Raw genomic sequence first — 21,726 nt, 5'->3', positions numbered from 1 at the left:
TTAAGACTCCAAAATCCCTTGACTGGCTTAAAAATAATAAGATTATGTGAGAATAGTAAGCACTGTGATCTTGTCTTGCTGCTTTTCAGTTGCTGGGTGTTTAGGCTTTTGGCTCCTGTCTCTCTCCAACATGGGCACTTAGAAACAAGGGTTGGGGCTGGGGAGGGGAACTTCTAAATGAAGCTGAGATGGATTCCTCTGAAGGATGTGGCAATTTGAAGCATCATGTCCTTCATCACGAGGCATGGGATGAAAACAAGGGAGTGTTTGACAGCACTAATACGGTCTCAGCATTTTTTATTGTGTTTATTGCAGGAATATTTTTAGAAGTAGTGTGATGGATGGTAGAGATGATCTCCCTGAAAATGGGGAGGTGCAGGCTGGCTGAACTGCCTGGTTGTGTTATGGGATATCTGAGCCTGACCGAGACCCACATCATGGGAGGTTTCTGTGCATATTTCACCATGAAGGTGAGGGAGCCCTGGCACAGGCTGCCCAGGGAGAGTGTGGAGGCTCCTTTCTTGGAGGTCTTCAAGACCCACCTGGACACCTTCCTATGCAACCTCATCTAGGTGAACCTGCTTCTGCAGGGGGGTTGGACTAGATGATCTCTAAAGGTCCCTTCCAACCCCTACCATTCTATGATTCCATGATTATTCAGGGTGAGGATATGACTGATGCAAAGCCATGGGCTGCAGCCTGGGCTGGATGGGACACAAGCCTGGGCTGCAGGCATGGAAGGCAACATTGTACCTATATAATTTCAGAAGAGATATTGAGGAGCTTTAACTAGACAAGCAGTTTGGTTTTCTTTTGGTTTTGTATTTAAGAGAGCCTTAAGATTTTTAAAGAAAATAATAGACTTTGACCTGCAGGACAAGAAATCCCCTTATTGCATTGCACAAATGTGTAAGGATCTGAAAGCTTGCTAGAAATAGGAACTATCCACGTCGTTTTTCTGGCGAAAATGTGTGAAGCAGAGATCCAAGTTGCATCATTGTGGGTAATTTTACATTTCTCGTTGGGCCAAGAACTGGAGATTTAAGGCAGGAAGGAGCTGGGTTTGGGTTTGGCATTTTTCAGTTCAGCAGTTTTCTTCTGCCTGCAAACATCCACATCATGAGATATAAACCATCTCTGGAGGAGGTGGAGTCTTCAGGCCTGGCTGTGGCTGATCTTACAGTTTAATTAGACCCGTGCCTAAACCACTTGAACTAAACAGATGCAAAGTCCAGCATGAGCACTGTGAGCTGAACGAGCACACGGCTTATTTCTGCCTTTGCATACTTTTGTTCTGCTGCCAATAAACTCAATGGAATTAAGTCTATGATAAAGTTAAATGGGAGGGTCTGGCTACCAGAGTGTTAGTTCTGCCTCTGGGTTTTGTCCTTGCTACTGACTCAAAGTGCAGTGGTGGCACAGGGGTCTGCTCTGTTCTTCTGCTCCTCAGTTTGGAGCCTGATGTCAGCAATGCAGAAAATCACAAGTACACTGCTTTAAAAAGGGAGAGAGGAAAAGGAAAAGTTAAATCAGAGGCCAAATGTCTTCAGAAAACATTTGCTATGTTAAGAAAAATAGTCAATGCTCTGAAATGCCGTTTGACTGCAGGTGTCCTCACTCAGCTCTGCATCCTAAGATGCAAAGCGACTCTGATGTCCTATTCTGTTCTGGACTCACCAAACAACAGTTTTCAGGAGAATTTTTTATTATTTTTCTTTTTCTGTGGTCCTTAAAAGATGAGAGTCTTGCTGTGTCACTGCCTCGGTGACAGAGGAGCCGTGTCGAAACCCACTGCCGGTGGCAATGGGCAGAGGCTGCTGACAGAGTCGGGAGGTTCCAGGAGCTCTCCCTCTGGGCAAGGGCACATGCACAGCCCCTACACAGCTTTATTTTGGGTTGCCTGCTCCTCAAACACATCCCCTGGCACTGATACCAGTAGCTGGGTAATGTGGAGCCAGAGTGGCCACCCAGCCTCAACTTTCTGCATTGGGCTCCTGGTATTCGGTTTTATTGCTGGAATACCAAAGCTTTTCTTGAGCAACTCATTCAACATACCCTTAAATTCCCATCTTTCTTACTAAATGAAGCAAAACTGTCAATGTAGAGGTGAGCAGGAAAGGCAGATCTTGCCCATGCTGAGGTATCTTGTAGCAACCAAAGCTCTTCATCCTCAAACTGCTGGTCTTTGGAGGTAATTTCAGTAAAACCCCGTGAAAAGTTGCCAGAGAGCATCAGCACAAGGTAGCACACCAGGAGAATATCAACATCAGCTGTGGCACTAGGAACAGGTGGGGCCAACAACATTTTGGGGCAGAGCTTGGTTTCTGTGTTGCCACTTCTAAACTCAGGGCTGCATTGTGGTGTGAGAGACTGTCGATTCCATGACGCAGTGCTGAGTGGCTCGTAGTCCCCCTGGGCAGCTGCTCCCCAGCTTCTGCCCAAAGCAGAAGGGGATATGAACTCAGCCCAGATACACTTGAGATGTCGTTACCCTGGAGTTTGTGGCAGAGGAAGCATTATTAAGCCAATCCTTTTGCAATTACCTTTGCCTCCAGCAGTTAGTCTACATCTCCCCTTTGCGTCTTTTTCTTTTCAAATCTCCCAGTCACAAAGTTGGCAGCTTTTAAACTGGGTGGTGCTTCAGGGGCCTCCAGAGCAGCAGTTTCCATGGTAACTCAGAAGTTCCCATTTCTGCACAGTCATGGTTTCAGCAGGTCACAGCCACCACTGCTGCCGCAGGAGCTGGAGGATCCCAAGCCATCCCCATCCCAGCTCCAGCAGCAGGAGAGCCAGTGTCACTCAGACTGTGAGCAGGAGCCCTGTATAGCTGACTTTGGTGTTACCATCCTTCACCTTCCTTGACCTGGTTGCAAGAAAGCTGGGCAGAGTGTGCAGCAATGCTGCAGAGTAACCCATGAGGCTGTTCGGTGCTGTGGGACCTCTGTCTCCAGTCCCATCTTTGCTATTTCTGCTGGCACCAGCCTGGTGTTGGGCTGCTCTCAGACTTATTTCACTTTTTCTCTCTTTTTTTTCTTTTCTAGGTGTTTTGCCATCATTATCAGAATGAGGCTTTCCCTTCTTAATGGGCATTTCAAACTGTCCCAGGCTCTGTGAGAATGATGCTGTGGAAAGGTGCCCTTTGTAATCCCACCCTGCAAAGCAGCATCACCTCCTGCTGCCCAGGGGTTTGCTTTGGGGCATCTCCACATGGGAGACTTTGAGGGGAGTCTGGAAAAGCAGCCAGCCAGGGGTTAAATCACAGCTTTTGAGGCTTCTCCAGAGCCAGAGGCAAAGAAGAGGGGATTGAACTGAAATTCTCCTGAATATCTGTGCACTGGAGAGAGGGAGGATTAGTCCCATTAAGGCAGAGCACTCAGGGTAATCCCACTTTTGAATTAGGGATTTCACTGTCATTAATCTGATGTGAAAATAAATAGGGCATGAGCTTAATACGTTTCAGGGAGCTGCAAGCACAAGAGAAGGTGGGCTATCAAGGCTGGGCAGGGATGAACCTTACAGCTCAGACCCCTCCAGCTACATCCCCTTGGGAACTGCTCAGGGGTAAGAGAGAACAGAAGCAATCTCAGGAAACATCTGTGCCCTGAGCAGGGGCTTCCTTCACTCTCTTCCTGTCCATTCTCTGGAACCTACTGTTCCTTACAGAGGGTTTTCTTCCACCTTTTTGGCCTTTTCTTCAAAGGCATCACAAGTTCTCTTTTGTCTCTTTTTCTGCGTGCAGCAGCTTTGCCATTTTCCCTCTCTCATGGCCGTGGCCGTTCTGTGCTGACTACACTGACAGCCTCTAAATGTCTGCGACCACAAAGCCAAGGGAGAGCCTTTTTTTCCTGTTAGACAATTAAAACAACCCTTCTGGCATCCTGAAAGACAATGAGTTCAGCTTTGGTGTTAGATGGACAGGGGACAGCAGTGGCTCTGCCTGTCTTTAAGGAATAAGGACACTCATTTCAACTCATGACAATTTGTTCCCTGCAGGTGATTATTTAACCATAAACCTCACAATTGGATCATTTAGAAGAAAAACAAAGTTTTTTAGAGATCTGATGAGCAGATTGTCTGGAACAAAGGTCCAGTGTAGCTCAGCAGAACAAGGCACACATCTTCAGCCTCATACTTCAGTCACTCCACTGAAATGTAAAATCAGGGACAGACACCAGATGCAGAGGGCAGCCAAGATTTCTGCTCAGAAAATGTTCTTTTTGAAATGTTTGGTGTTTTTTATTATGATGTGAGTGATCCAAGCAGCAAACAGGCACCGAACCAGAAGGCAGAAGAGCCCAGAGTGTGGAAGGCCTCAGCATCCCCCAGGGTTTCCTGAGGACCCCTCAACAACAGGCCGTGCCTCTGCCTTGCTAGAGTCAGACTCTTCTGTGTTTCATGCAAACAAATTTGTCCTAATTGAATGTTGCCATGAAAACTGGTCCACTTTTGAGAAATCAGTGTCTTCTAATGGAAAACAAAACCTACTTCTGGATTGGTTCTGCTGGAAAGAAGGGCTCAGGCAGTGGAGAGCAGGCTGGAGAACAGTAACACAACCAGCAGCCCTTGGTGAATTCAAAAGCCTTCTCACCCCTGTGGCAGGGCAAAGCCTGGGCTGGAGCAGCAGGGATGGGGCCAGCAGGAGCCCAGGACCAGTGGCCCAGGGCAGGGCAGGGGAGGAAGGCTGGAGCAACCAGGTACAGGGCCAGTGCACTGTGTCTTCTGCACCCTCCTCCCGAGGAAGCAGGAGACCTGCTTCATCACCACAGTTCAAAATCCACAGGCTTTCATGGTTTTACTTTAAGAGGAAAAAAGAAATCTGCAAGTATAATAAGTGAGATGAATGCAACCTCAGGCACCCTGGGAATAGTACAGGAGCCTTGTTTACAGGGAGTTCCACATGAATCCCATCAAGCAATGCAAATATTGTAGGTCATGGGTTGGGCTTTGTTTGGGTGTGCTGTGGGCTGTTTTCTCCATAGAACAGGATTACCACTGAAAAGGAAGAGGATCCAAACAGCCCCTTAAAGATGTCAAAAATCAGAAGGAAGTCATTGAAGGGAGAGAGAAATTAAAATCGAGTGCTGTTGGTATTTCAGTGATGCACAGCACTATTTTGCCTGCTCCAGCTTGCTCTGCATGGCTGAGGGGCTGACCTGGGGTTTTATTTTAGTTGTTTATTTGATTTCATGCGTTTCCATTTGAGACAAGTTGGTTTCCAAGTCTGATGTGCTTGGTACCCAGCACGGGCTCCAAGGTATTCTTTAGCTCTGAATTTTCAAATGACAGCCCCTTCTAAAACAAAGAGTGGGGTGGGTTCAGTTTTTAGGGAAGTTACAGGACCTCACCCCACTGGTTTCTCTTTCTTGTCTTTTGATCTGGATAAATGAGAGCATGTGTGCAGAAATAGTTTGAGACTGCAGTCATGCATTTGCCTAATCTTACACTGCAACAGATCTTACACTGAACTGCTAAAATATCAGATAAAAGGCTCCTAAAGGCAGCAGGGATAACTATGGTAGGTATTTTTGTTCAGATTTCCAGAGCCGGAGAACTGTTATTATCAGAAATAAGACAATGTCCATGTGCCTCTGTCTCTGTGATCCCCTGCTCACATATGCTTGTGTGTCTGGAAGCGTAAAGATTGATTCATACACAGATGTTTCCAATTATTTTCCTAAGAACAGTTCTCTCATTCATGCTTAATTTGCAGAACTCCTGTTTAGTTCACCCAAATCTTTTTTTAATAGTCATACCAGCAGTAGTAACCGTAAGTTCTGGGCCTATTTTGCACTGATGCAAATCATCACTTCCTACTTGGAAACTAATGTTAATGCACTGGTGGGTCCTGTAAGTGAATATGATCTTTTTTCTTTGGGTTTTATGTGACTGGAGACATCCAACTTTGATCCTTTTCCTTTCCTCAGTCCTGATTTACATCCTTTAGCCCAGCACACCACCACCCTCAGCCCTACCAGCTTGTGCCACCAGCTTGGCTTTGTTTTGCTTTCACCCTTAGTCATCATGTAGAGCTCAAAATGGGCTTTGTAGCTCCTTGAGCCTTTAAAAACAGGTAGGAATGAGATAAACTGCATTCAACACCCATTCCCATGACTAACGGTGGAAGGAAGGAGAGTAAAGAGCCAGGCACAAGCCAGGTCTCTGGTGGTGATGGTGCCTGAAACAATTCATCTTTCTTTGTCTTGCTTTCTTCAGCTCAGTAGTGAAAGAGTTACTGCTAGCAGAGGTGTGGGGTGATTGACTGCTAGAACCCTCTGAGATGTGGAGATGAAAGTTGCTGTGGGAGGAGGACAGAGGCAGCTGTGCTCTCGGCTGCCCTGGGCATGCACAAAGAACAGCAGAGGGTGGTTGTGGGGGACTGGAGATGGAAAGCAAAGCTGTGCACCTCATTGCACTTCCCTGTGTAGGAAATGAAAGGGTCCCTTCATCTCAACAGGAGTACCCTTTCCAAGACCCTTTCCTCAGTTGCCAAAAACTTCAAACCTTAGCAAACCTAGGATGTTTGGCAGTGTTTTCTTCTTTGCTTGTGCAAGGAGTGAAGACTTTTTGATGTGTAAACAGCACGGTGCCTCAGCTTCACCCCCTCCCAATGGCTGCTGAAGCATGTGCTCTCCTTAACGCTCTCCTTTCACCTGGTTCGAGCACGTCAGCATGCTGGTCATCCTCCTGAACTGTGTCACCCTGGGCATGTTCCAGCCCTGCGAGGACGTGGAGTGCCAGTCAGAGCGGTGCACCATCCTGGAGGTAAGGAGCCCACGCTGCCCCTCTTGCCTGGGGTGTGTGGGGTGCAAGGGAGTGGCTGTCCTGGGAGCTGGGACCCCCATCATGCCCCTTTTCCCCAGGATCCAGGCATGAAGGTCCTTCCCAAAGGGATGGTTTTTTCCAATAAGCCACACTTCAGCCTGCAAAGCCTGTCCTCCAAGGAGACCTGTTGCCATGGCCCTAACTGAGACCAAAAGGATAACCAATTTGGACTGAACCCAGCAAAATCCTTTCCCTACACATTTAGTATGGGTAGGGGAGCTCAAAACTGGGCATCCAGCTCCCGCTGGAGGTGTCGAACAGCTTTAATTACAGCATGGCCAATGCCACAGGGAATCTCTTGCTCACAGTCAGTTGGTTCCACCCCAGCCAGCTCACTGCCAGCAGCTCTTGGGTTGCTGTGGTGGTCTGGTCTGTGCAATAAACACTGGTGACTTTGCCATTTCATTCCCTTCTTCACAAACAAAAAAGCACAGGATGAGTCCCTGCCCTCCTCTTCAGCAGAGCCCACCAGCTGAAGTGCAACATTGCCCTGGGCCAGGATAAATGATCTCTGGGAGATGCACACCCACGCAAAGCTCACTGACCCTTGTTGGCCATCCCAAGCTTAGTGGGGCATCATGCTTGTCACCTCATCCCTCACTGCCTCCTGGCAGTCCCCTTGCTTCCATATGCCTACAGGATTTGTTTTGGAAGCACATCCCAGCAGCATCTGGTGTGTGGGAGGCACCTTGGCCCTGAGCTTCCTGCAGCAACTCAGTTCTCAGGCTTGGAATCAACTTTCCTTGTTTCTAATGCATTACATCAACCTAGGCAGTGTCTACTGACATGTGGTAGCGTAACAGGCTCAGTTTGTTTGAATCCTGCACAGATCTGCTGCTTTATTCTCCTTTGAGCATTCCAGCTGTAAGGGAAGGCCAGTGAGATCCTTCCAACCAGCCTCTCCTGCCTCTTTTAAAGATTGGTCCAGAACTGCCTGCAAATGCCAGGAATAGCAGAGTTTATCATCAAACCTCTTTTGACCTTAAAAGAGGATCTGTTAAAGGCAGAGCCAAGTAAACCAGATGAATTGCAAAGCCACTAGAGGTAAATTATGGAGTGAGATCAGTTTTGGAGAAACAGTTGCTACCAGAAGCACCCAGCATGGGGATTGTCTCAGAGGGTCAAGCTCAGAGCTGGTGTGAATCGGCACCAGAAGTGGCTAGTCCACCTCCTTCACCAGAAAATATCACACTGCAGGCAGCTATGGACTAAGCTGCCCCTACACAGAGCTTATCATAAAGTGTCCCATCTCTTCTGAAAGGTGACATTCACGTGCCTGCCATTTTTCTACATGTATTCACCCACAGGGGACTTTCAGCAATGCCAGTCCCTACCAAAATATCCAGGCAGACAAAAGGAATCCTACCTGGATGAGGAGGTGACATTATTGAATGTTTCTTATTTGCTTCCTTTTTTCCATCATTTAATGAGGTTGTAGTCAGCTTTGCTTGGTGTGTTCTCCCCAGTCTGTGAGGAACCCAGGCACTGAATATACTTCCCAATACCTGCTGAATGGCTACAACTTATTGAGTACATTTGCAAACCCCAAAATATTATCCTGAAGGGTTTGCAGCCAGAAAAAGACCACAAGTAAAGCCCTCATTATCCCTCACCGTGTCACAGCTTGCAGGAGGGAATGGAAGCCAGAATGTGAGGTAGAAAGCCTGAACTTCTTTATGGAGGCGTACAGATGCCAGTTACTAAATGAGCTGAAATAATGGAGCAAAACTTCTGGGTAGCCTATCAAGGAACAGGTTGGTTGATAGAGCCGAGAGCCAGAGAAGATGGTGTTCACACACAGCCATGCAGAGGGACATGGATGGCACAGTGGGAGCTGGCTTCTGTGTGGATGCTCTGTTAATTTTACCATTAATCGTCTGGAGCCTCTGTGGAAGTGCCAGAGACAATACTAAACAGTATGGTTATTAAGAAAGTGGTTTGGACAGCACCAATCATGTCTGTAGATTGAGAAGTTCCTGTGCTTTACCAAGTCTGTCAGTCAAAACCACAAAGCCTCTGCACGTGATTTAAAAGCAAGCTGGATCTCCTGATGTTCAGGTTTACAGGGAACGTGTAGAAGAGGATTTACAACAGAGCCCAATTTTATGGTATCTTTGAGTACATCCACATTTCATGCATGTACCTGTAGCCTCCAGGAAGGATGGAGGAATTACAGCTGTCCCCATCCCCACCACTTTCTTTAAGTCCTTTAAGAAGTCCTTCTTTAAGTAAAGGCTGAGGCATGTAGGGAAGCAGTGGATTGATTTGCACATCTTTATTTTCTCTTCTTGCTTTCACAGTAATCTAAACCCCAAAATGTTGATCTTCATTAAGAGGCTCCCACACTGGGCGCACAGGCCTGCCCAGATGCCCACACAGATGCCCTGAGCCTCTGCACCGCGAGGAACTGCTCCTGTCATTCCTCACGTGCTGCAGTTAGCACTTCAGCCTCTACTAGATGTGGGTCACTCCCAGCTGTGTCTGGGTCTGTGGGTGGGAACCTGCTCCTTTTGGGAGGGCATGAAGGCATCAGAGGTGAAGCACATTCCCTGCATTAGATGAGACAAATTCTTTCAAGGAGGTATGAGCTGCCCAGTCTGAAAATGCAGCCTCCACTGCAAATTGCTGAGCCCTCACGGACCCAACATGAGCTGCTGTTGAGTGCATCAGTTTTAAATACCAACAAGAATATCCAACCTGTACAAGAGTGACGTCCTTGTATCCTTGTCAGGAGAATAACAGCAGCTGCTAATGCTTCCCAGGCAATGGACTGACCCAGGAGCTATGCTCAGGGGTTGTCATCACCCATCAGGTGTTGCAGGTTTTATTTCTGAGTTCAGTAGGTGGCACTTTGGTACCAATGCTTTGCCTTGCAGCATCTGCCAAAGTGTACTGCTTTTCCTTTCCCTGATAAGAGGAGCACAGCAGAACTGACTGTAATAATCTTTTACTGGTCTCCAGGCATTTGACGACTTCATTTTCGCTTTCTTTGCGGTGGAGATGGTCATCAAGATGGTGGCTCTGGGGATCTTTGGGCAGAAGTGTTACCTTGGAGATACGTGGAATCGCCTGGACTTCTTCATCGTGATGGCAGGGTCAGTAACAAAGCCTCATAAACGTGCTCTTTGCAGTGAAAGCAAGAAAACCCCAGAGAGCCAAATCCGTAGGTTGTCCTGACTGGTTTTCATAACGCCTCGTGAAAGCTCAAGCCAAAGCAAAGTCTCACAAGTCCCATTAGCTTTCACCTCCGGCAACCAAGCCAGATTACGGGGGGGGATATGGATGTGAGGGCAAAAGCCATCAGGTTTTCAGTAGCAATCCTTTCACTGAGGTCACCTCTGTCAAATGAAACGCATGCTGATCCAGTCCCTGCAATGGCCAGTGTGTCCCAGTGCTTGAGGGTGAGATGACTGCCTCCAGAATGGGTGGGAGAAGCACACAGCAGCTCAGCCCCACTCCTGGGAGTGACACCATTAGTGTGAGGCAGAAATTGGCCTAACAAGATGAATATAGCCCCAAAAATGTGGTTTGGAAGTTTGAAATGCCCATGGAAGAAGGTGGCCAGGAGTTGGCCCAAATTACAAGCACGTGCAAAGGCCTCTTGTCACCTTCTCTTGGTTGACATTTTAATGCTGTCTCCCACAGCTGCTAACTTGTGCAGGATGCATTAATAAACAGCTGTAAGGAAGATGTGGCTGCTTTTGACACCAGTTCCCTCACACTCCTGCAGAACAACTCAGTGGACTAAAAGCTTGTCAAGTCTAAAAGTTCTTTTCTATGAATAAATAGAAACCCCAGGCTCTCTTACTTGCTTAGTATACCCTAGAAAGGGATAGACTGCTTTAATTACAGAGCTCTGCCTTATTTCTGAGTTCCTGGGTTTATAATGACCAGCCTGGGGTTAATTAGAACATTCCTGTAATATGTTGGGGCATTTTTACCCTTGCATTAGTGATGTACAATCTTCACTGCACTAATGGAGTTTTGGTTTGCACCATGTTATTTGTCTGGAATACAATTAGGAATGGCTTTTCTGGTTTGAATAAAACATGAGCTCTCCTGAGCAGAGCTTCCTTTGAACCCATGTGCGGTTGCAACCCAGGAAAGAACAGCAGGGACAACAAAAGGAGCAGTTAATTATTTTTTTCTTTCCAAAGCAGCTGCAGCATTTAAGATAGAAGTAGTAGGGGAAGAGCAAGGCTGTGGTTGCAGGGGGAACTCAGGATCAGAGATCTGCCATCCATAACCAATGCACTGATGGTACTTCCCTGTGCTGAACCTGTAGGATGAGCTCTCCTGATGGGGGAGCAGAGGTTCCTCACATCATGGTACAGATCATCCCAGCGAAGCAGGAGAATAAAATAGCACATTGTGGCAGAAAGGCTGAGCCCTCTGCTTAACCTCAGAGTCAGGTTTGGCACCAGGATCTTTGTTCACGGAGCACCTGGGATGAAGGGGGAGGTGGCTGGTGAGTCAGTTTGGTGGTTTTCCAGGACATTTCCCCACCCTCTGGGTCTGGCATGTGTTTGAGACGAATGAAAAGAGCAGAAGCAGCGGGAGACCCAATGGGAGGCCCTGCTGCCAGTCCAGTGCTGCTCAGGCTGAGGATGAGAAGAGAACCAGCACCTTTCTGGCTGATCTTGGGCCATGTCCAGATGATTTTGTATTCAATCCACACCTGTGACATTATTTCCCATCTCTCCAGAAGAGAGTCTGGGCTGGAAGCTGGGCTGGCCGGTAACACTGGTGGAGGGCAAGGAGAAGCTGTTAGATGGGCCAGGGTTCTTTATCTCTCCCACCTCTCCCACCACCACTGTTCAGTTCAGTGTCTGCTCCTACAGATGGAGATGGTTTTAACAGGTAGCATGCAACTGGGAATAACAGGAGTTGCTTTTTCCAGCAAGTGGATAGATGTGGTGAAGTTGTTGTGAGGCTTTTTCTGCTAAGAAGGGGAACAAGCAGTAGTGCTAGATGCTTTGTTTGTCCCGTTCGGTCTCAAATAAGCTGATTTGGCTTACTAGCAAGTTTACCAAAGAGAGCGGAGGGTAAGCAGGGAAACTATAAAATAAACATAACTCCTGCCTGTAGCAACAGATTGTGTCTGAAGTTTGATCCAGTACTGAAAGCCCTTTCATGTTTTGCTCGCCTGAGAAATGTACCCTGGAAAATTTCAGAGCAAATGGAGCTTCCAGCCATTCAGTCTGTCCAGAAGCCATGTTGAAAGTGCTTCCCAACAGAGGTTTCTCATGCATCCAGTCCCTGGAGACATTGCAGACTCATATGATCTGCACTGAGCATCTTTAACTTCACAGCTGAAGGACCTGAAACTGTTCATGCTGGAAGACGTCTCAAAGGCTTGTGCCTTTTTTAAGTACCCAGAGGCTGTAGGGAATCATAGACCAACTGCCAGTCCACCCAGACCTCTGGTCCCTGCATACTCCAAATGTCCAGCTCCACCAGGTTTCTGTTGAGCATTTCCAGGACATCCTTGATTTACAGGCGTGGTAGGAGAACAGAACCCAAAGTCTGGCCTTCACAAAGAAGCCTTTGACCTTTTCATGAAGGTGTCAAATGTTTTCATTGCTTGGTCCAATCTGGAGTCCACTGAGTGTTTCATGTTGGCTTCAGTGGGCAAGGCAGATCCCCCTGAGACTTTCAAATCCTAAATGGAGTGTCATAGAAGTCCAAAGTGTCAGGATCAGAAAGGCCGTTTCCTAGGCCAGATCCTGGATTATTCATCTTTTATTCGTCTATTCATCAGCCTTATTGAAACTCAAAGAGCCAAATAAAAGTGAGGCCCCAGGAGTTGGCCCCATAACACGCTAATAGTTGCATGTGCTCTCTGAAGTATAAAACCAGCTCCCACTGGAGCATTTCATACTCCTTTTACATGCTATTAGTAGCTCAAAAATGGTATCAGTTACGCTCAAACCCACTTACTCAGCCACCTGATAAATTGTGAGCATGCTGTATTGGGACCATGCCAGCCAACAGCTTCAGGCTTCAGCACTGTTCACTTCAGGGACCTTAAACAATGCTTTGTCTATTCCTGCAAGGTCTGTTTAGAGCAGACACCTGGTGCTGGCTCCAGGCCCCTCGAGGCAGGTGTGAGCGGGCATTTCCGATGGCTTTCCCACTGTGTGGTCCTTGACACAGCTCCAGCGGCTTCCCACTGCTCTGCTCCGGATGCTTAATGAACGTGCATTAGATTTAAAACCTGTTTTCATCAGCTAGTGTTCAGCTCAGTTCCTATGTTCAAGCTTTAAGGTGGTTTTGATTTATAAAGACTCAATAACCACTTGAGGGAAAAAAAATAGTATCTCTGGGAGGTTGTCACTAAAACCAGCTCAACATCACCAGGGCCTCTGCACTGCAAATCAAGGCTAATGGGACAGCATCACTTCAGTGCAATGCCAGTGATTTTGCGAGGTTATCCCAGAGAGCTTCAGGACAAAGACAAAAGAGAGGCAAACATCAGAAAATCTAGAAATTCCCAATTAAACATTGGGGAGTAGGGCAAGGCTCTGACAGAGCACAGTGTGGGCACACAGGAAATTATGTGCCTGACCAAAACTGGCCCAAAGCCAATCCTCCCTTCACTGTTGCCTGTAATCTGTTTGGCTGTGGTTTCTTTTTGGAAGAACTTTTCCACTGAGAGGGTTGTTGGGCACCTGGAGATACTGCAAAGTTGTGTAGCTGAGGGACATGGTTTAGTGGTGGGCTTGGCAGTGTGAGGTGAGGGGTTGGACTTCATGAGCTTAAAGGTCTTTTCCAACCAAAATGATTCTGTGATTCTGTGATTTGAGTCCGTTCAGCTGTTGCTTCTTGATGGCACATAATGCTTTTGGTCCGTCCTCGCTGCGGGATGCTTCAGTTGAAAACCTCTCTGTCCACTGAAGCTTCTGAAGTGCCTAGTTGCAGCAGTTCAGCTCCTATTTGCCTTCCTCCTTCCATATCTGTTTGTTTATTTTTAAGAACCCAAAACAAAAGCTCTTTCTCCATGGGATGCAACAGCTTACTCACAGGGTCGCTTTTGATGCTGTTATGTTATTTGAACAGGCGTGGTGAGAGATTTGTGACATATTTACAAGTGCTTCCCTGTAGTCAAACTCATAAATTGTAATTACAGCCATGCTAACTAGCCATAACCCCATTAAAAAAGCAATACTACACACATTTGCCACTCTTTGCTATAAAAGAGCAAGAAAACTGACTTAACATCCTTCCCAGCCTGGGAGAGAAATGTTTATGTGAAATGGAGACGAAGCATGAAAATGTTCCCTATTCTTAATAATAAAAGGGAAATCAAACTACTTCAACGTCATTTGTCGGTTTGGTAATTCACGTTTTTGTCATAGGAGGAGAGATAAGCTGGCGTTAAAATAACGCTGGGCTGCTAGTAGGGGGTATAATATCAGAACTGTCTTATTGACTTTGAGCTCATGAAGTTGGCATTAATCTCCCTGGGGAGGCTGCGGACCTGCCGCTGGCCAGAGCGCAGTGGGCTGAGGGAAGGGGAGAGCAGCACGGCTGCAGGAGCTGAGCAGCTGTTGAGGGCTCCTCCTCTGACTGATTTCTGTGGTCTTCACTTTGCAGCCTCTGCACCTTCACTGATCATGTGGGCACTTTCTGTCTCTTAGAGGCTGAAATATCCCTTATATTCCCCATTGACAGCATGATGCACGTTATGATCTGCAGCCACAGAGTGGGTGGTTCTGCAAGCCTGAGCTATGGCAGTGGGAGCACACAGGCAGCAACAGCCTCAGCCCTCTCATGCGCAAAGACCGAGCATCCCACGTCCTAAAACCTTTCCTCTTTCTCTCACAGCATGATGGAGTATTCTCTGGATGGACACAACGTCAGCTTGTCTGCCATCCGCACCGTCCGGGTTCTTCGGCCGCTACGAGCCATTAACAGGGTCCCAAGTAAGTAACAGTGTTAAAGCCACCCCGGCTGCCCCTCTGCGTGCTAAACCTTGCAGTAGTAGTCTACTCTCCTGCTGATGAGAGCAAGCTCATTTATTTTAACCTTTAATGGCAAGTTAGAGCTCATTTGTTCTGATTATCAGTGTTAGTAAATGGCAAGGGAGTCGATTTTATAGCTGATGGGCCAAAATTTTGTGTCTCAATTTAAAGTTTGTTATGAACTCTGTCAGGCTAGTAACTCTGCTCCTAGAGCGAAGTAAATAATAAAGCTCCTATCAAGAAAGGAGAAAGGTCAGTTCTAAGAAGGATCTTCTTGCCCTGAGTGGGTTCATTTACCCCTCTCTGCTATTTAATATCTCTTTGTGTACAGTATTAGAAGTGCAGCAGCCTCCGTTGCTGGCAAAATACCACACAGGGTTTGCTGTCATGTAGAACAAAATTGGGTTCATCCACGATAGGAAGTTCAAGTGGCCCCTAAATCCATTTTCAAGTGGCTTCAGCTGCTTGTCTTCTAAATCCAATTTGAAAGACGAATCGACAAGTTGAAATAATTTCCTGCCGGAATCAGCCTTCTGCTGAGCAGTCCTTTGCAAGGTACTAATTTCATAGCTCTTTCACCGTTTTTTAACCAAAATCTACTCGATTCAAAATGCAACGGCATTGTATGGAAATCGTAGAGTTCCCACCAAAAAAAAAGGAGGGAGGGGAAAGGTACATTTCCTGTTCTTTTTAAAAGCCTGTTTGAATGACACAGCCTCGACAGCGCTCGCTGAACATCCTGCCTGCATTAATTGCCCGTCATGTCAGCACGTCTAGGGACAGCAAAACAAACTCCCCCAGAAGGGTTTCGGTTCCGGTACCTCAGACGAACACGCGAGGAACAGATGGGTGTTTACGCACACCAGGCTTTGAAGTTTCTCTGTGAGCTCAAATTCTTCAGGATTTTTCGTTAAAAAGAAAGGAAAATGTCGGTTTGACAGTGACATCATCAGAAGTTTAAAACAAGACGAAAAGAAACAAGAGGCTAAAAAGGACCGTGAAACCCTCTGGAGCGTTGTTTTCCTGATGAGGTTTTGTTGCCAGGGTTTCAGAGCAGACCAAAAGCACAACACAAAGTTTTCCTCCAGGATTTTGAGTGCAGTGGCTCCATGGCCTCGCTGGGATGGGCTGGAGCAGAGGGACACTGGCACGCGCTCTGCTCAGGGCCCTGATGAGGTTTCAGGCTGGGGCAACAATCAGGCTCGCCCTGAAGTTGTTTAAATCCGTCAAGCCTTGAAATAGTGGGAGTCTCAAGCTGGGATTCAGCTGGGCTGAGAGCAGAAGCCAGCTGAATTGGAGGATTTACATGCCTGTTAAACCAAGGCCCAGGGATCCAAATGACTCCAGGTCCAGGTGCAATTTTGATCTGGATCCAGCTTGTGTTTCTCTTCCTTAAGTGTCTGATGCTGAAGCTCTGAAGTAAGCCTTTCAGGTTTTGTTCTACTGCACTTGACACTTTGGTTTTATTATTTTTTTAGAGGCAGGCAGTAGAAAATATTTTTTTTGTTGTTAGTAGCATGTGGGATTCAATCCAAAGAGCTCAATCCATGTTTGGAGTTGAGTTACCCAGGCAGCTGACAGGCAGTTAGGCTGGTTTTAGACCATTGCCAGTGTCTTGAGCAGCCAGTGGTGTGGCAGCAGGTCCCTCTCAACCCCTCTGCACTGTCCCCAGCGCCGGGACAGCGACACTTCCCCAGGACGTTGAGCAGATACAGATTATGGCTAAGTCAGTAGAGACGAGCCCAGTGTTCAATCACAGCACAGGGGAAGCAGGGATCCATGAGAAACAGCCTGGTGATTTATCCCTGTGATGCCTGGGCACTTTGCTGGGTTCCAGCCAGTGCTATTAGCTCTTTGCTTCCAGGCACAATAAATTCACCCACAAGATTATTTCATTTTTTATTTTATTTGTTAAGAAAAGAAAGGAGAACCCCAGCCAATAAAAACATCATCTCTATTAGAAATTGTTCCTTGAAAATGACTGGAAAAATAGAATCCCTGTAATTTATATGTTTGGCAGGAGCTGTAGTTAGGGGCTTTTTTTAGTAGTGGTCACTGTTTTTTCAAATCCATTTCACTGCTTTATTTTAATTTTTCTACTATGTGGTTTAAACCAGGCATCACGTGGAATGGGAACAAAAAGAAATCCTCGTTGCAGCCTAACCGATGCTCATGCTCTTTTCCCATGGCACACTCGACATTCTGCTGAGAGCCCAGAGCACCCTCCGTGGATAGCGAACAGATGGATTCAATCTCGAGAACGGTGCCACTAAACAACCTAAAATACCAAAAGTAGCTGAGCGGAAAAAAGTTGTGTGGCACAGGGAGATAAATTTTAACCATTTTTGGGAAAAGAGAAGGCGAGCATATTAGTGAGAGTAGGGGGGAAAAAAGAAAGAAAAGCCCAGCGTCATCTTCCCAGTGGGAATTGAGTATTTTCTCCTTTTCCAAAGATAGATTTGCAAGGAAAGACTGAAGGGCAGTGCTATGGGATGTGCTCTTGGGGGGCCTATGGTGGCAGCATGTGTTGGAAACAAGCATTACAAAACCAAACCCCCATTTGCCTCTAGCTCTGGGTTTTCCCCTGTGCATGGAGTAGAGGCCAATGTCATCCCCGTGGCTGACACTGCATTGTGGTTATGGGGGATGGCAGGGATGCTGGTGGGTATCCCGCAGTGCCTGTGGCATGTGCCAGCACAGCCTGACCGCCAGCACCACGTCCCTTCCCCACAGGTTGCCATCGGTGCCAGGGTGGCATGGGATTGCGGTCGGAGGGCAAGTGGTGGGGATGGCACGGGGATGGGGCTCAGAGGGCAGCCAGCGGTGCTGCCATGGGGCTGGGTGCCAGGATCAGAGATCCTCTGAGAGGCATCTGCTGCCAGCACCAGCAGCAGGGAGCCACGCTGGAGCCAAGACCCAGCTGGGCATGGAGACCTTGAAAGGCTCTTGTGCTGGGATGCAGAGGTTCTTACTCACAGCTCATTATTTATTAGTGGATTATCCACTTGTGCTGTGCTGACAAGGTGATGTCGGCTCCAGCCCAGCTTGGCTGGGTTGCATTTCCGCTAGCAGAGTGACATGAGGAGGTGAGTAAAGCGGCGTGACAGGACTCAGGCTTCTGCCAGTGCTGCCTGCTATGGCCTGGGAGGTGCTGGGTTGGACAGGCGCTGCTCTCCTAGAGACCCCACTCCATCCCTGGGGTCTACAGATGTCAAGCTGCAGCTCAGCATCATCACTGAACTAGCAGGAGAGGCATCAGGCATGTCTTGGGAGCTGGCTCGGGGAAGAAGCCAGTGTGGGAATTGGTGGGGAAAGAAAGAGACTCTGCGTCAGTGTCAACACTGCTGCCTGTTCTAATGGGATGACTAATGGAGAGCAGCATCCTGTGAGGGGAAACAGAGAGCACAGGCAGGCAGGAAAAGGTGTTTGCAGTGCAGCATTTTCATGGGATGAAATTCCTCCAACAGCAGCAGTGTCACCTTACCCAGCAGCCGCACCATTGATTCCCACCATGCCATAAACTTGAGCCCTGCTCTCTGCTGAGCGCTGGGCTCTCAAGACTCAGATTCTGGTTTTATTCTTTCCTATAATTTAGTATTTGCCTTTGCTTCTTCCTCTTTTCTTTATTTCTCCTGTCATCAATTATCAGCTGTTGAAGCGATGGCTGGTCAGTGTCTCAGAGGTTCATTTAACCTCTATTGAACTACAAGTCGTTATTCCCCTTTTATTCCTGTTTTATTCTTTTATTTGAAGGTGCCCTGACGTGTGAGGCAGCCCAGTCCCTACATCCTTGCCCAGTCTCCCCTGGGCAGCAATACTGGGAGCATGCTGGATGAAGGTGCAAGGGTTAGCTGAGGTTCTGCAAGTTCACACCTTCCTCAGTGTTCTTATTTAGGATAGAAGATCTTGCTCAGAAATCAGCATTTCCTTGGCAAGAAATCGTGACCTGATCAAGGCGAACCTGATGTAGCAGGAGGCTGGACTAGATGATCTCTTAAAGGTCCCTTCCAACTCCTACCATTCTGTGAAAGGTGTGTGGGGAGCCCCTGCTCTGTTTGAGAGGGCCTTGCAGAGAAGTGCAGGATCAGTTGGGAAGGTGTCCCAGCAGCCTGTGCAGGCGGCGAGGAAGGGAGCAGAGCTGAGAGTTTCCCTTAGAGGAAGAAACATTTGCATCTTGCTTTTCCCCCTCAAAAAAGTCAAAATTTCTCCTGCCTGCCATGCCTGGCAGTCCTGCAAGTTTTGGAGCATGGATGGCTCTCAGCTGCTGGTGGTGGCCAGCAAGGAGAGGAATCCTCCAAGGAAGAGATGTCCACAGAGGAGGCCCAGAGTGCAGCCACAGCTATCATCCTACACAAGGCTTTATATTGTTTAGGGAAACAATTAGTATGATTCATGAGAGATGTTCAATATGTTTATAAACATATATTTTGACAATTTCTTGGGAAGCTGATGGTTTGTGGGGGTGTTTCTCCAAGAAAGATTGTCTTGCAGCTTTGCCCATGTTTATGTGTTGTTGAGTGCTGCGTTACTGAAAACATCTGAACGTCCTACCCTTAAGTCCACCCTTTGGAGATAAACTGTTTGTTCTGGAGAGGCCTCACCTCAAATACCATGTTCAGAGTTGGGCCCCTCACTACAAGAAAGACATTGAGGTGCTGGAGTGTGTCCAGAGATAGGCAATGGGACTGGGGAAGAGTCTGGAGCACAAATCTGAAGGTCCTGGGAGCGTTCAGCCTGGAGGAGGCTGAGGGGAGACATCATCACTCTCCGAAGTATCTGAAAGGAAGTTGTATTGAGGTGGGGGCTGGTCTCTCCTGCCAAGTAACAAGTGACAGGACAAGAGGAAATGGGCTCATGTTGTGCCAGAGGAGGTTTAGATTGGAGATGAGGAAGAACTTTTTCCCTGAGAGGGTCAGACACTGTCCCAGGCTGCCCAGGGAGGTGGTGGAGTCCCCATTGCTAGAGATACTGAAAAGCTGTGTAGCTGAGGTGCTAGTAGTGGGCTTGGCAGTGTGAGGTTAAGGGTTGGACTCGATGAGCTTAAAGGTTATTCCAACCTAAACAGTTCTATGACTCCCATTTGCTGCTAAGCCTTTTGCACTTTTCACCTTCCATTTCAGCTCTAAGGTTTAGAGCAAGATATAAAGATCCCAGTTCCTCTGCCCAGGATGCACTGGCTGCACAACCAAGCTGGTAATGGTGAGGCATTTGTGTTCTCCCTGTCAAAGGGCTCTTCTAACCAGTTTTCTCTTTCTCCCCACAGGTATGCGAATACTCGTCACCCTGCTGTTAGATACTCTGCCTATGTTAGGCAACGTCCTCCTCTTGTGCTTCTTTGTCTTCTTCATCTTTGGGATTGTCGGTGTGCAGCTCTGGGCAGGGCTGCTGAGAAACAGGTGTTTCCTAGACAGGAATTTTGCAATGTAAGTACAGCAAAAAAACCCAAAATCACAACTTTTTCCTCCTTTCCCCTTCTCCTCTGCCAGAGAAACCCCGGTGAGCAGAGGGTTAGTGTCCAGCCAGGGCCAGATCCAGCAGCACTGCGGGTGAGCGCATGATGTGGCCGTGATGCACAGCTGCCATGGCAGCTCTGAGCAGCGCTGTCATCTTGGTTCACAAGGTTTTTGGCTTCAGGACTCTGAATCTGGCTACATTTTCTATGAAAAATCCCACTTGTCAGCAAGTTACTTGAGGATTTGGAGTGCCTTTCTCATGGTTTCCCCTCTGCACCTGAAGGACAAGGACTGCAGTGGTTTGCATTAACTCTGTGTGAGGAAGCTGAGATCCCTGACTCCAGGAGCTGAAGGATTTAGAACAAACAAAAGCATTACAGCTCTCCTAAAATTGCCAGGTCCTGTGAAGGTCTGGGAGGTCACCTGGCATACCCCCTGGCAGGGGGTTGATGAGGTGTTCTGCCTGCTGCTACAGGCAGTACCCTGGACATGCTGCTGAAGCACACAGATACACTTTGTAGGTGTAGTAAGACAAGAGGCTTGATCTGAAAGACATCAAAGACATGTGTATACTGCTCTCAGACTGAGACAGATACCAGGGATGGGCAGCACATTTGATCAACTGCTCTTTTTGATGCAAACCTTATGTTTTGGTCCTTCCAAGCCAGGCAGTTGTAGGGAGCAACCTTCCTGCCCAGTGCTGAAGGTGCTAATAGGTGTTAATTGGCTTGGTGAGCTTCACCTGAAACCCCTACCCTGCCCAGCACCCAGGAACTCTATTTAAGCTCAGCCTGTGGGCCTCAGCCCTGGTTTGAGTTATGATGTTGGTGTGTCTATTGTGCTTGGTTTCTTTGGCTGCTGCCTGAGTTCACTGGATGAGTCCTGGATCTGGTTCATCAGTTGCCATGCCTGGGGCTTTGAGTGGACCCTACTGCTTAAACTGGGCTCTACCTCCTGTGTTCAGATCCTGCCCATGCAGGTGCTGCTGGCACTGGGATGACTCTTGGCTCCTGGATCATCTCCAGCCACAGGGCAGCCTGGCTCTTGCTGCTTCCCAGCAGTCCCTCAGCACGATACTGAGTGAGTTTGGGCTGTTCTGCACTTACCCCTTTGGAGATGCAATGCAAGGGCAGCCCATCAGCACAGTGAAAAGATCAAAACCAAATGCAGCCTGAAAGCACTCACAAAAAAAAGAAAAAAAGGAGGTCTGCCTGGGAAAAGCCTTCTGAAGGGCTCCTGTCGGAGACTGCTGAAGATGTCAGTAGCTCACAGGTGAGAAAATGCCTGAGACACCAGGGCAACTCTAACTCTGTAAGAGAGATAGAGCCTGTAATTTTATCTGTTTGTAATCATCTGCTGTCAACAACTTGTGTTGTCTGGAAGACAAGCAGAGATTATCCCTCACCTCTACCTCAGGTCCTGTTCCTGCCTCTCACTGATTAGCCCTGTGGCTTTTAGCTCCCTGAGCCTTTCTCTGTACTGCAGGC

At 47.7% G+C, this 21,726-nt stretch overlaps 1 protein-coding gene across 1 annotated transcript in view; it reads left to right on the top strand.

The window, feature by feature from the left end:
• LOC104553748 (voltage-dependent T-type calcium channel subunit alpha-1H-like) overlaps positions 1-21,726 on the top strand; it is a 173,226-nt gene that overhangs the window by 123,936 nt on the left and 27,564 nt on the right. Inside the window, exons 2-5 of the mRNA XM_061992111.1 lie at positions 6,651-6,762; positions 9,784-9,917; positions 14,650-14,747; positions 20,050-20,209. Coding sequence (XP_061848095.1) covers positions 6,651-6,762; positions 9,784-9,917; positions 14,650-14,747; positions 20,050-20,209 — 504 coding nt within the window. The remainder of the gene's footprint in view (positions 1-6,650; positions 6,763-9,783; positions 9,918-14,649; positions 14,748-20,049; positions 20,210-21,726) is intronic.

This window comes from Colius striatus, chromosome 3 (genome assembly GCF_028858725.1).
Source record: "Colius striatus isolate bColStr4 chromosome 3, bColStr4.1.hap1, whole genome shotgun sequence".
Classification (NCBI taxonomy): Eukaryota; Metazoa; Chordata; class Aves; order Coliiformes; family Coliidae; genus Colius; species Colius striatus.
The sequence above is the reverse complement of the archived record's forward strand: the minus strand, read 5'-3'. Positions and strand labels throughout refer to the sequence as shown.